The sequence below is a fragment of the Hemitrygon akajei genome, chromosome 10 (assembly GCF_048418815.1).
Source record: "Hemitrygon akajei chromosome 10, sHemAka1.3, whole genome shotgun sequence".
Lineage (NCBI taxonomy): Eukaryota > Metazoa > Chordata > Chondrichthyes > Myliobatiformes > Dasyatidae > Hemitrygon > Hemitrygon akajei.
The window spans coordinates 155,679,774-155,695,084 of record NC_133133.1 but is presented as its reverse complement, the minus strand read 5'-3'; the positions used below and the strand labels follow the sequence as shown (position 1 = coordinate 155,695,084).

The 15,311-nt window shown below is 40.1% G+C and overlaps 1 protein-coding gene across 9 annotated transcripts in view; it reads left to right on the top strand.

The window, feature by feature from the left end:
- The window catches only part of LOC140734855 (dedicator of cytokinesis protein 4-like), a 356,660-nt gene that overhangs the window by 192,263 nt on the left and 149,086 nt on the right, over positions 1 to 15,311 (top strand). For all 9 annotated transcript variants that reach the window (XM_073059457.1, XM_073059454.1, XM_073059460.1 and 6 more), the window contains exons 17-21: positions 395 to 536; positions 9,502 to 9,599; positions 9,704 to 9,787; positions 10,048 to 10,148; positions 13,692 to 13,773. In XM_073059457.1, the coding sequence (XP_072915558.1) occupies positions 395 to 536; positions 9,502 to 9,599; positions 9,704 to 9,787; positions 10,048 to 10,148; positions 13,692 to 13,773 (507 nt within the window). The remainder of the gene's footprint in view (positions 1 to 394; positions 537 to 9,501; positions 9,600 to 9,703; positions 9,788 to 10,047; positions 10,149 to 13,691; positions 13,774 to 15,311) is intronic.

Here is a 15,311-nt window from a genome sequence, read left to right as displayed (position 1 = left end):
CATTTCCTCAAATGCCTCTTCATAACTGTTTAACTATTTGGTAAAATCATTACTGGAAGGCACTGTTGGTGAAGTCCCAGCAAACCTGTCAGGGTTTAACATTCTAATATATCAGTTTTCCAGAACTGGTGACGTTGTGTATAGACATATAAAACCAAATGATTAATTCTATTTTATATCCCATCATACAGTTATGAGTTCCTAACCTAGGTACAGATTCATTAATAAAATGCTTACAGTACTTTTGGCTACATAGATATAAATCTGCAGTAAATGAGCTGTCTGCACGACCTGAAATGCTGCAAGTTCTCGTCAAATTTGAGAATAATGTAATACTGTAAGTTATTTTAATGCGAGTGATAAGTCAGATAAAACTCATGTTTTTATCTTGCAGTGTGAAGAAGGCACAAACTTTCAGGACCCTACTCGCTACCTCAAACTTCATTATTGTAAAGGGATCAGTCAGCCAGTTAAAGCTTCCAAGGAGACATTTTGGATCTCATCATTTCTGTGTTCCACTAAGCTCACTCAGAATGGTGAGGAGATGTTTTCCATGTGCAATAAATGGATTTTCTACTTTAAAAAATTTTCATTTGATTTTTGTGATACTTTGGGACTCAGTTTCTATCCATTGTCCGTGTGGAAAAGGTTCAAATAATGCTGAAGGGGATGATTCTAGGATTTGCAACTCCTAAGTTACATTGACTTCCCAAAGGGAAGTAGTTCTCTTTGCGAGGGACCTGTACATCATGAATGACTGAAATTGCACATTTTTGACATGCCTTGGCACACAGAGCTGTGGCTGTAAAGTTAACAGCGGCCCAATTAGCAGCGGGGGCAGATCACAGCGACAAGGTTTCTCGCAGGTCAGTGATGCTTGCTTCAAAGGAGAGCTTCATGGGTGTTTGGGCTCATTCCGGCCATCCTGTCAGTAGGAGGAGCAGAGCACAACGAATTAATGTATGGAAAGGACAAGCGGGGGCGGCCATTTTTGGTGGTAGGCCAGTGGTGAGAGTAGGAGTGTCAGGCTTTGGCTCAAAGGAAGCTTCAGGAAGTTTCTGTTAAGGTTCCCATTTTTTTTCGTCTCACTGTACCTAGTGCAGTAAATGGCCATTATGTGTTCTTCATGCTGGGCGTTGGACTCCTGGGAGACCCAGAGTCTCTCGGGGAACTACATCTGCATGAAGTGCATCTGGCTGCAGCTCCTTGACGACCGTGTTAGGGACCTGGAGCAACAGCTGGATGACCTTCGGCTTGTACGGGAGAGTGAGCACATCATTAAAGGAAAGTAGGCACCCCGAAGTTGCAGAGGCGAGTAGCTGGGTGACTGTCAGGAGATATGGAAATGTGATAGACAGTTAGGGCAGAGCACCCCTGTGCCCATTCCCCTCAGTAATAAGTATACTTTTTGGATACTGTTGTGGAGGATGGCTTCCCAGGGGAATGCCACAGAGACCAGGTTACTGGCACTGAGCATGGGTCCATGGTGTGAAAGAGGAAGAAGGAGGGACCAATAGTAATGGGGGATTCAATAGTCAGAGGAGAAGACAGGAGATTCTGTGGACATGAACGGGACACCCAGATGGTATGTTGCCTCCCTGGTGCTAGGGTCAGGGATGTCTCGGAACGTGTCCACAGAATTTTAGAGGGAGTGGGGGAGGCAGAGCTACCAGATGTTTTAGTACATATTGTTACCAATAACAGGAAGGGAATTCAAAGAGGTCCTGAAGAGAGAATTTAGAAAGCTGATAAGCAGGACCTCCAGGGTAGTAATTTCTAGCTTGCTGCCTGTGTCATGAGCTAGTGAGGGTAGAAACAGGATGATTTGGCAAGTAAGATGCGTGGCTGAAAAGCTCGTGCAGGAGGCAGGGCTTCGGGTTCTTGGATCATTGGGACCTTTATTGGCAGAGGTTACGACCTTTATAAAAGCGATAGGTTGCAACTGAACCTGAGGGAGTTCCAATATTCTCACAGCCAGGTTTGTTCGAGCTGTTGGGGAAGGTTTAAGCTAATTTGGCAGGGGGGTTGGGACCAGAGTGAAGGGATTCAAGATAGGATGGATAATGAAAAAACAAAGAAGGCATGCAGTCAGGCTGTCAGGAAGGGCAGGCAGACAATAGGACAAAATTGCAGCCAGCAGGGTAAGTATCAGTGCATTAAGAATGCAGAATCAAGAAAGGTAGCAAATACAGTACTCAAAGTGTTGTATCTCAATGCACCGAGAGAGCATAAGAAATAAGGTGGATGATCTTGTTGCACTATTAGAGATCGTCAGGTATGATGTTGTGGCCATCACTGAATCTTGGCTGAAGGATGGTTGTAGTTGGGAGCTGAATGTCCAGGGTTACACATTGTTTGGAGGGATAGGATGTTGGGCAGAGAGGTTAGCATGGTTCTGCTGGTAAGGAATGGTATCAAATCAGTAGAAAGATGTGACATAGGATTAGAAGATGTTGAATCCTTGTGGGTTGAGTTAAGAAACTGCAAGGATAAAAAGACCCTGATGGCAGTTTTATGCAGGCCTCCCAACAGTACCTGGGATGTGGGCCACAGGTTACAAAGGGAAATAGCGAAGGTGTGTCAAAAGGGCAATATTACGGTAGTCATGTGAGATTTTAACATGCAGGTAGATCGTGAAAATCAGGCTGGTAATGGATCTGAAGAGGGTGAATTTGTTGAATGCCTATGAGATGGTGTTTTAGAGCGGTTTGTCGTTGAGCCTCCTAGGGAATCATCTGTACTGGATTGGGTGTTATGTAACGAACTGGAGGCAATTAGGGAGTTTAAGGTAAAAGAAACTTTAGGAGGCAGTGATCACAATGTGATTGAGTTCAACATGAAATTTGATGGGGAGAAAGTAACGTCTGACGTCGTAGTATTTCACTGGAGTAAAGGAAAGTACAGTGGGCTGAGAGAGGAGATGAAAAAAGTAAATAGGAAGGAGGTGCTGGCAGGGATGACAGCTGAACAGCAATGCCATAAGTTTCTGAGAAAAATAAGGAAGCTGCAGGATGGATCTATTCCAAAAACAAAGAAATACACAAATGGCAAAATAGTACAACCATGGCTGACAAGGGTATTCAAAGCTAATGTAAAAGCAAAAGAGAGGGCATACAACAAATCCAAAATTAGTGGGAATACAGAGGATTGGGAAGCTTTTAAAAACCTACTGAGGGCAACTAAAAGAATCATTAGGAGGGAAAAGATGAAATATGAGAGCAAGCTAGATAGTAAAAGTTTTTACAAGTATGCAAAAACAAAAATTAAGGCCGGAGAAATAATAACAGGGAACGAGGAGATGGCTCTTGAACTAAATGAGTATTTTGCATCAGTCTTCACTGTGGAAGACACTAGCAGTGTGCCAGATGTTGAAGGGTGTGAATGTAGAGAAATGAGTGCAGTTATGATTACAAGGGAGAAGGTGCTTTAAAAGCTGAAAGACCTAAGGGTATATAAGTCACCCAGAACAGATGAACTGCACGCTAGGGTTCTGAAAAAGTTAGTGGTAGAGATTGTGGAGGCATTAGAAATGATCTTTCAAAAATCATTGGACTCTGGCGTGGTGCCAGAGGACTGGAAAATTGCAAATATCACTTCACTCTTTAAGAAAGGAGGAAGGCAGCAGAAAGGATATTATAGAGCAGTTAACCTGACCTCACTGATTGAGAAGATGTTGGTGTCAATTGTTAAGGACGAGGTTATGGAGTACTTGGTGACACAGGACAAGATAGGACAAAGTCAGCATGGTTTGATTAAGGGAAAATCTTGCTGTTTGAACCTATTGGAATTCTTTGAGGAGATTACAAGTAAGATAGATAAAGGGGATGCAGTGGGTGTTGTATATTTGGATTTTCAGAAGGCTTTTGACAAGGTGCCACACATGAAGCTGCTTCCAACTTAAGAGCCCATGGGACTACAAGAAAGTTACTAGCATGATTGGAGCATTTGCTGATTGGTAGAAGGCAGTGAGTAGGAATAAAAGGATTCTTTTTTTGGTTGGCTGCCAGCGACTAGTGGTGTTCTGCAGGGATAGGTGTTGGGACCACTTCTTTTTATGATGTATGTTTATGGAGTAGATGGCTTTGTTGCCAAGTTTGCAGATGATATGAAGATTGGTGGAGGGACAGGTAGTGTTGGGTAAACAGGTAGGCTGCAGAAAGACTTGGACAGATTAAGAGAATGGGCGAAAAGTGGTGAATGAAATACAGTGTTGGAAAATGCATGGTCATGCACTTTGGTAGAGGAAATAAATGTGAAGACTATTTTTCTAAACAGGGAGAAATCCAAAAATCTGAGATGCAAAGGGACTTGAGAGTCCTTGGTCAAAACACTCTAAAGGTTTACTTGCAGGTAGAGTCGGTGGAGAGGAAGGCAAATGGAATGTTAGCGTTCATTTCAAGAGGTCAAGAATACAGGAGCAGGGATGTGACACTGAGGCTTTATAAAGCACTGGTGAGGCCTCATCTTGAGTATTGTAAACAGTTTTTGGCTCCTCATCTAAGAAAAGATGTGCTGGCATTGGAGAGGGTTCAGAGGAGATTCACAAGGATGATACCCGGAATGAAAGGGTTATCATACAAGAAACGTTTGATAGCTTTGGATATGTACTCGCAAAAAAGGGGAAGAATGAGGGGGGGATCTCATTGAAACCATCCAAATGTTGAAAGGCCTAGACAGAGTAGATGTGGAAAGGATGTTTCCCACGGTGGGGGAGTTTAGGACAAGAGGGCACAGCTTCAGGATAGAGGAGCATCCATTTAAGATAGATGCAGAGAAATTTCTTTGCCAGAGGGTGGTGAATTTGTGGAATTTATTACCACAGGCAGCTGTGGAGGCTGGGTCGCTGGGTGTCTTTAAGGCAGAGATTGATAGGTTGTTGATTGGCCATGGCATCAAAGGTTACAGGGAGAAGGTCACGGAGTGGGGCTAAGGAGGGGAACAAAAATGGATCAGCCATGATTGAATGGCAGAGAAGACTCAATGGGCCAAATTACCCAATTCTGCTCCTGTATCTTATAGTCTTATGGTTTTAATAGCAACACAAAAACCACAAGTGGAATTTGGTTACCTGGTCTTTGTTTCCAAGCCAGTGGTCATGATATGTTTAAGCACTTGTTTTCATTTTGAGCAAATGATTCTTATGATAAACCTTTGTATTCATGTACACATTTTACAAAACACAGAATATGCCTCTGCAGTTATAAAGAAGGATGCTAAAGCCTTGAAGAGCTTGCAGGGCAGATTTATCTAAAATGTGCCGCAGATAAGGAGAGCAGTTACATGCAGAGATGTTGTGAGTGTTTCTCTTTATAACAAGGGAGGAAATATTCAAAATTGTATCAGTTTGATATAAGGAAGAAATTAAATATTCAATACTATAATAGCCTGATAGAAGGAAGTTAGAAAAAATGGTTTCTACTTGGACATGGTAGAAATTGATCTCAGTATTCAGGATATAGGGCTTGGCAAGATTAAGGGAATAGTTTGAGAGGATTGCTTAAATCAAAACTGTTATAGATTTGATGGGCAAATTGCCTACTGTGTTGTGACAGTTGTGTGATTCCACTGCAACATTAGAAACAGAAATAAACCTTATTTTCAGCCTCAGCATCAGTCCTGATGCTAAGTTCTAAGTGTCGACAATGCCCTTCCTCCCACAGATGCTGCTTGACATGCTGAGTTCCTCCAGTAGATTGCACAGCCCCAATTGCTGAAGGGTTTTTCTGTTAGTGATTATTTTCTGTCTCTTAATTCTCACTCCAGTTATCTTTTGATTACTTACACTCAACTTGCCAATTTAATATTGATTCTTTTAAATTAGGTACCATTCAATGCTGTACATCTAGTCAAAGTAAAACTGAATGGGGAGGTCCCAACTGCACAATACTGCTAATGTGGGTCAAGAATATTGGATTATGGTCATAATTACTTGGAGCACATTATGTGCATGCAGATACTGTGTGCATTAAGTGCCATTGATTCCTTCTGAAAGTACAGATTTTTCCCCTGAAGGACATATAAGCTGAAATGGAGAGGAGGAGGGATTTACTTCTATAATGCACAAACTCTTGTTCAGATAATTGTTTAGTAATTATTTCTTAGACTTCATTAGATCTGTATTGTGATAATTTAATAATGTGTATCAGTTCATTATGAAGATATGTTGCTGATGTAATTCTAAACATGAAAAAAAAGTTCTGACCTGTTGTGCAGATTGCATGATTGTAATTTGCCCAACTCACAGTATCATGCCATTTGATAAATGCCGTGGTTCCAGGATTCCAAGTGCTCCCCTGATCTGGTACCAAGAGCAGAGTGATTGCACAGAAATCAGAAAACACGGAGAGGCCTCAGCAAGTCAGGCAGCATCTATGGAAAGGAAGAGTCAATATTGGTCAGGAACCTTCATTCTGCTGTGCTGTGCTCCTCACCTTCAACCTTTTCCCATGGTTGATTTCTCTAATAACAGGGCATTAGTTTAAGACGACAGGGGCAAAGTTTAAAGGATATGTGCGCTGCAGTTTTTCTTTTTACACAGTGTGGTGGTGGAGGTAGTTATGATAGAAGCTTTTTAAACCGTGCTTAGATGGGCACATGGCTTTGCAGAGAATGGAAGTGTATGGTCCATATACAGGCAGAAGGGATTAGTGTTAATATGTATCATTGGTTTAACTAATTTGGCACGGCTTTGTGGGCTGAAGGCCTCTTCCTGTACTGTACTGCTCTTTGAATGGTATTTATGGATCTTTGTAAATGACTTGACTGACATCCAAACACTCCAAATAACTGCTTATACTATCCCAAGTACTGACTCTTTAACTGCTTGCTCTGAAAGCATACAATCATTTTTGCATGGTTCTCAGAATTTAATGTGAGCATAAAGGACTGTTTTCTATTCTGCTACATCTCTCATTTGTCTGTTTTTTCTGGCTTACTCTCGATTAGCTCAATAACTTTACTATTCATCCATAGATGCTTACACAATGGGGTTCTTCTGACCAAGGATCTCACTAACATTTGCTTCACACACTATTCCATTATGAATTCGACAAGCGGGCGACTCCTGTTGACAAACATTCACTGTTAATGCTGGAAATCTGCATGATTTTGGAAAAACATCTTTAATCTTCCCATAAAATCAATAAAGAGCATGATATTTAGGATACTATCAACTTGCTCTGATAATGTACCAAAACAGCACATTTCTATCAACTTTGCGACGTCTACTACTACATATCACTTCATTTTGCAATTGTTTTGGCACACAATCCTTTGCATACATTATTCCAACTCCTGGGGTTTCCTCCACTAGAGCAAGATGGTCACTTAGCTGCCTATTTAATCTGGGCTTTGTATTCATCCTCATAATTCTCAAATCCACCTCTGGTCAAGTACGTCACTCCTGCTATCTTGATCATCAGAGGGACCTTTGTGGAAAAAGCTGCCTGCCTCCTTTGGTATTGCTTGCCAAGACAAGTAACACCACTTTAAAAGAAAATTAAATATTAGTTAAGAACCTGCTTCATTCTTCTCCAGCTTTACATGTTCTAAAATCAAATAAGCTGTACTAACTTGGGCTCATTTATCTTTCTGTTTCATAGAACAAATCATAAAGAATGAGCTACTAATAAAGCTTCCTCTCTTTATGGCTGTCAGTACTCAACTAACAGATTGCTGATGTAAGAATATATCAAATGCTAAATGACAAGGTGCTTTCAGGTCTTAAAGGGACACTCCCATTCCAATACTGCATGAACAGAAGGCAAAAACTATAACAATAATGTAATCTGCCACCACATTGTTAGTTTCTATCAGTTATAAAGCTTTAAAAGAATGTTAAGGCTTCAGAGTTTATGTATTTGAAATTATATCAAGAAAACCTGCTGAGCATAAATTGCTGAAGAAAAATTACCCAGCAGTACTACAACTTGAATAGGCACGGTGCATCCTGAGAAATTCACTGCATTGCACATGCTCTGACTGCAGAATAGAAATGTGGTGGAAAAGCAAAGATGTCGATAAAGACATCATGCTGAAGTTTTTGGGGAACGTTCAGGTTTTTTTATTAAAACCTTATGAAATCCAAAATTGAAATTTTAGGATAAAGTATATATAATTTTAAATTGTATACCTCAGTTAAACTGTATTGAAGACAAATATTGGATTGAGAAAAGTTACATCAATGATTTTCACGAAAGCTGTTGGTATGTTCTGCGTAATCAAGCTTCCAATATGATGAGAGAAAAACCTGACAGTTCAAGTTGTACATGCTAACTTTAAAAAAAAGACAATAAAAACCTAATAGCAGTTTGGGAAGTAGCTGGTGACAAGACAGCGTGACAGACTGCAAGTAGAACTATAAAGCAGAATCATCAAAAACTCTCACCCCTAACCTTGTGATGAAGATGATTAATTGTGAAATGCACAGCATCGTAGTTGGGCTGGTAGGTGCTGGGCAATGTTTGCATCAAGTAAGTGTCAGCTGATGATTATTTGGGGAAAAAAAGTACAGTGAAGGAAGGAATTGTATAGCTTGTAGAGCTGCTGCCTCATAAGTCACAACTCAGGTTCTATCCTGACCTCTGGTGTTGTCTGAGGAGAGAACAGAAAATCTCTCTTGACTGCCTTGCTCCCCATCCCCCCCACCCCCGGCATTCTCTGTCTTCTTCCTATATCTCAAAGTTGTGCTGGTTGATATGGCACTTGGCCTTGTATGGTGCATGCACTGCTGGTGATTGAATTGGGGAGAACATGGGAAGAATACGGTCAATTATGGATAACTCTGAACATCCTCTACATAGCACCATCCAGAGACAGAGAAGCAGTTTCAGCGACAGGTTACTATCGATGCAATGCTCCTCAGACAGGATGAAGTGGTCAATACTCCCCAATGCCATTAGGCTTTACAATTCTACCGCCAGGACTTAAGAACTTTTTAAAAGCTATTATTAATGCTTTTTGAGATAGTGATTTAGATGCATATCATATTTTTTACTGAGTTAAGTATTGTATGTAATTAGTTTTGCTACAACAAGTGTATGGGACATTGGAAAAAAAGTTGAATTTCCCCATGGGGATGAATAAAGTATCTATCTATCTATCTATCTATCTATCTATCTATCTACTATGAATGGGTGTTTAGGACTTGGTTTGGACTTTGATCTGAAGGGCCAGTTTCTGGGCTGTATGGCTATGAATTGCACAATACCTCCAAGGTGATCTGATGGGTGAGGAACTTGTAAACAGCAGAAATTTATTTCCTCTTTCTGATAAAATGCAATGCTCTACTTTCTCCCTCCACAGTTGCTGCTGAGTATTTCCAGAATTTTCTCTTTACTGTGTCAAAAGAAAGCCTACAATCAATCAATGTGTGTTTATGGAAAACCAGAATAAAACTAGCATGCTTGCTTCTGACTGGAGCATATTGGAAATAATGATATTGTTTCATTATTCAACTTAGTGAAATATTTATTCATGTTTTATAAATCTTTTGCTTTTAAGGGGATTTGCTGGATTTTTTGAAATGGAGAGCCCACCCAGAAAGAATATGTGACATTCTCTCAAAATTCAAAGATATCGATGGTGCGGAAATAGTTAAGGTAGACTGCATTGTTTACATTTAATATTTTAAAGCACATTACTTAAAATGTATTTGGTTTGTTGGGTAAGCATATGTCTACAGTTTCATTTGAATGTCTCATAGTTTTTGCAAGATACACTGGATGCGTTATTTGGAATTTTGGATGAGAATTCCCAAAAGTATGGATTGAAAGTTTTTGATTCACTGGTGAGTGTTTTCAAATTTAACTTCCAATTGATTGATAAATCTATTATTGTAATTCCTTTTCAAGTTTAATATTTCCATTGCAAATTAAATTTTACATGTTCGTCCAAGCGATTGCATAGAGAAAAACAAAGTTATATTGTTCTCTTAACAATTATATTATAGTTTGCAGACAGCAGTCCTTTGTATTAAAAATTATTTAAAGTTTATTTCACTATATTGTACTGGAACACTTTGATCACTAATGCCTATGTCTTTCACAGGTTCATATCATAAATTTGCTGCAAGATATCAAGTTTCAGCATTTTAAGCCAGTTATGGATACGTACATAGAGAGTCATTTTGCCGGAGCATTAGCCTACAGGTACTATCCGATGCAGTTATACATTAACTCTTAGTCCCTTGCATTCCCACTGGGTTGTTTGTATCTGAAAATACCACATGATGTTCATTTCGGAAAACCATATCCTGCATTAAAATGAAATTGCAGTAGTCTGAAAAATTTGATTTTCCAAAAGCTCAATGCAGAGTACTGCTGATTTCTATTTGAGCTATGTTTTTAAAACAATGATTATCCAATGAGCTAAATACTTCTGTTACTGGGTTTCTCTCCTTTAGCTTTCTAATAGTTCAGCTGCAGTGGTGTCATGATAGTGAAATTAAAAGCTGCACTGAACTTTCCAAATTCGGAGATGATTTTATAAACTACAGGGCTCACATGTATAGATAGATTAGTTGGCCTGTCTTATCTGCGAACGTAATTAGATCATGAAGTCATTGTTGCTTGTCGTGAAGCGGACCTTTTGGCCTGCCACGTGCATCTCTGTGTTTACTAATCTCCCAGCACTAATCCTTGGCCTTTATCTGTTGGCAATTCAAACAATCCTCTCGATGCTTTTTAAAGCTTCTGAGAGTACATGTGTCCTCCACGCTCCAAGGCAGTATGTTTCAGATGTGAGGGGAAATAAAAGCTTCGGTATGGAATTTGTACGATCACAGGGAACAGATGCAAACTCCACAGTATGCAGCCAGCAGATCGTGGCATTCCACAGAAAAGAAGTGGCAATGCAATTTGTTGAACTTGTGTGTAATTTGGTGTCAGTGCTGTCTTGGCTGCGGTCTTGCCTGTTGAGCACAAAGTTTGTGGATCCCAATCCAGAGGCCTGAGCACAAAATCTTTCTTGTTATCGACGAAATGTTCAACTGCAAAAGGGGCTGTTGTTTTGGATGTGAGATTAAACCAAAGCCTTGGTGACATGCCCAGGTTGAAAGATTCAGTGTTGCAGTTTTGATCAGAATGAGTATTGGGTTTAATATCACCACCATGTCGTGAAATTTGTTGCCTTTGCAGCAGCGCAATGTAATACATAGTAATGGAGGAAAACTGTGTATATATATATAATGAGTGTGTATCTCTTAAATAAATAGTGCAAAAATTAAAAAAAAACAGTGAGGTAGCGTTCATGGGTTCAACATCCATTCAGAAATTGAATAGGAGAGGGGCAAAGGTTGTTCCTGAATTGTTGAGTACAGGTTTCCCCTGCTATCCGAAGGTAGAGCATTCCTATAAAATCGTTTGTAAACCGAAATGTCGTAAAGCAAAGAAGCGATTACCATTAATTTATATGGGAAAAATTTTTGAGCGTTCCCAGACCCAAAAAATAACCTACCAAATCAAACCAAATAACACAAAAAACCTAAAATAACACTAACATGTAGTAAAAGCAGGAATGATATGATAAAGACACAGCTATATAAAGTAGAAATATTGAATGTACAGTGTAGTTTCATTTATCAAAATTGGAAAGGCAGCGAGCTAAAATTGATTTGGAGAAAAAAAAGGCACGTACACGCCTACACACGTACACGCATACGCACGTACACGCCTACACACGTACACGCATACGCACGTACACGCCTACACACGTACACGCATACGCACGTACACGCTTGTGCACACAACTGCCTGCACAAGGTTTCATGGTCATGGTAGTCTTTCTCGGAGTAAACACACGTATAAAGCGGGCGTCTTTTTTTTCGTAAAAGCGAAAATCCTCTTTGGTTAGCGAAAACAGGTACTAATGTAGGTCTTTCGTAACAGCGAGCTGTCAATGCGAACATTCGGAAAACGGGGGCCACCTTTACGCTACTGTACCTCCCTTCTGACCATCGCAATGAGAACAGAGCATGTCCTGGGTGATGGGGGTCCTTAATGATGTTGCCTTTTTGAAGCATGGCTCCTTGAAGATGTCCTGGATATTATGGTGGCTAATGGCCATGATGGCGCTGACTAAGGTTGCAACTCTCTGCAACGTTTTGATCCTGTGCAGTAGTCCTCCCAAGCCAAACAGTATTGTAGCCAATTGGAATGCTCTCCTCAGTACATCTGTAGAAATTTGCAAGTATCTGCGGTGACACACCAAATCTCCTCAAACTCCTAATGAAATATAGCCACTGTTGTGCTGCCTTTGTAGCTGCATCGATATACTGGGCCCAGAATAGATCCTCAGAGATGCTGCCACCCAGAAACTTGAAATTGCTCACTCTCTCCACTTCTGATCCCTCGAGGACCGGTGTGTGTTCCCTTGTCTTACCCTTTCTGAAGTCCGTAATCAGATGATGTATGCGGACGCTGTCCTTTGTCTTGATGAAGAGTTGTCTTTCGATCGACATCCCAAAAGAAAATCAGAAGGCCAATAATGTTGGAAAAACTAAAGTTGAAACAAATCAAAATTGTGAACACTTAGCGTGTAATGTAGCATCTGTGGAATGCGAAATAGAGCCAGCTAATGCTTAAGGTAAAAGACCCTTCTCGAGAAGTGTTTCCAGTATCTTATGCTTTTATCTCCCTCCCAAAAAATAACTGGTTATTATTACATTGCTGTTGATGAAAATTTGCAGAGGTAGACTGTCACACTCAACACATTACATTGGTGCCTATACTTCCAATCTATCAGCTGTAAAGGACTTCAGGAACTCCTGCTGTCGTGAAAGATGCAATGTGCCATTTCCCCCCCCCCCCCCCCCCCTTCTGGGGTTCCAGAATGCCCACATTGAATGAATGTGGATGTATCTACATGCTGAAGGCAGCACACTGAGCTCAGGACTATGCTAAAGGAAGGTCATGAAAGCAGGAGTGAAGACAGGGGTTGTATTGAGAGCATCCTGAGCAGCTGCATCACTGCCTGGTTCGGAAATTGCACCATCTCGGATCGCAAGACCCTGCAGCGGATAGTGAGGTCAGCTGAGAAGATCATCGGGGTATCTCTTCCCACCATCATGGACATTTACACTAGACGCTGCATCTGCAAAGGAAACAGCATTATGAAGGACCCCATGCACCCCTCAAACAATCTCTTCTCCCTCCTGCCGTCTGGGAAAAGGCTCCGAAGCATTCGGGCTCTCATGACCAGACTATGTAACAGTTTCTTCCCCCAAGCTATCAGACTCCTCAATACCTGAAGCCTGGACTGACACCTTGTCCTATTGTCCTGTTTATTATTTATTGTAATGCCTGCACTGTTTTTGTGCACTTTATGCACTCAGTGTAGGTCTGTAGTCTAGTGTAGCTTTCTCTGTGTTGTTTTTTTTTACATAGTTCAGTCTGGTTTTTGTACTGTGTCATGTAACACCATGGTCCTGAAAAACATTGTCTCATTTTTACTATGCACTGTACCAGCAGTTATGGTCGAAATGACAATTAAAAGTGACTTGACTTGATACAAGATCACCATGTACTATTGCTGCTAGCATCAGTGAAATTGGTTTGAGTACAATTTCAATGTAAACAAAGCTGTAGAAACTGATCAACTTTTTATACAAATATGGAGTTTGACAGAGAAGAAAGTATGCTTTTAAGTTAATAATGATTTGTTTTTGTTAAATTGCAAATTTCTAAATGTTGCAGGGATCTTATAAAAGTACTGAAAAGATACATTGATCGTTCAATAGAAGCAGAGAGACAAGAGCATATTCAAGATGTGCTGAGGGTAAGGATTTTTACATAATTAGTGTCAATTACTCTTTTTACACTGAATACTAAAGACAAAAAGAATTTGACAAAAGCTGAAAGAAGGTTTCCGCCTTTTCAATAGTTGTGGATCAAGGGAAATTTGATGTCATACTTTTGGTACTTTTGAATACTTCGGCTGTTTACCAATGAACATTAAACTTAAAGAAATAACTTTGCCTTTGGATAACGTTTTAGGAGTACTTTAATGAGATTTTCATTCTCCTAAACATGAAAAGTACATGCAAGCCTGCCCAAGCTTCCCTCACAGAGCAAATTTGCTATCTTAGGAATCAATCTGATGAACCTTGCAGCATTCTCCTTTGTATATATCTGTTGTTGGCCAGGGAGACTGAACCAGTACATGATATTTCCATTGTCATTTTACCAGAGCCCTATGTAACTGGAGCAAGAAGTCTCTGATTTTGTAATCAGATCCTCTTGCTATAAAGATTGGAATACAACTTGCTGTCTTAATTGCTTACTGAATTTATCTATTCATTTATCATGTCTCATACATAGGTATACTCATAAATATTATTTCCCTTCAACCTATCACCATTTAGAAATATTCTACCTTTTTACATACTGAAGTGATTAACTTAACATTTTCCCTGTCCTTCTCATAACCCAGATTTCCACCTAGATTTGTATTATCAGCAAACCTCGGTATACAGCATCTCGCATGATTACCTTCCTCCAAAGCATAAAGGAGATTGGCAACTGTCAGAGCCTTGCACAGAGGCTGAATGTGTGTCAGAATCACCTGTAATATCACTGGCATATATTGTGGAAGTTGTTGTTTTGTGGCAGCAGTAGATTGCAATACCCAATACTAAAAGCTGTAAGTTACAGTAAGTATATATAAAGAAATAAAACTAAATTGAAGCAGGAATGTGAAAAGAGAGGGGGAAATACTGAGGTAGTAATCAAGGGTTCATTGCCCATTCCAAAATCTGATGGCGGGGGAGTAGCTGTTCCTGAAATGGTGGATGTGTGCATCTTCAGGCTCCTTGATGGTAGCAGTGAGAAGAGGGCATGTCCTGGGTGATGGGGGTCCTTAATGATGGATGCCTCCTTTCTGAGGCATCATCGCCTTTTGAAGGTGTCCTTGATGCTGGAGTCTCTAGTGCCCATTGATGAAACTAGCTGAGTTTACAACTTCATGCGGCTTTTTCTGATCCTGTGCAGTGGCGCCTCCATACTGTAGCGTTAATGTGACTCGGACATCGCAGTATTAAACACACACGTTTATTCACCAGACTTCCATTTTACAAAAACCTCGCGTTCTGACGTCATACGCACTCTGACCTACAAATATTCACATAATACATTACATCCCCCTTCTCAAGTTTTTTTTTTAACAATACTTTGAATTACCAAAACAATGCCTCTAGGTATGACTTTCTAACATTACAACAGCCATGACATAAACTAATAAAAATCTTAACTTCTTATACTGTATTCTACATTGTATCTTACAATACTAACAGCAGTATATTTTCTTGTACTAACATA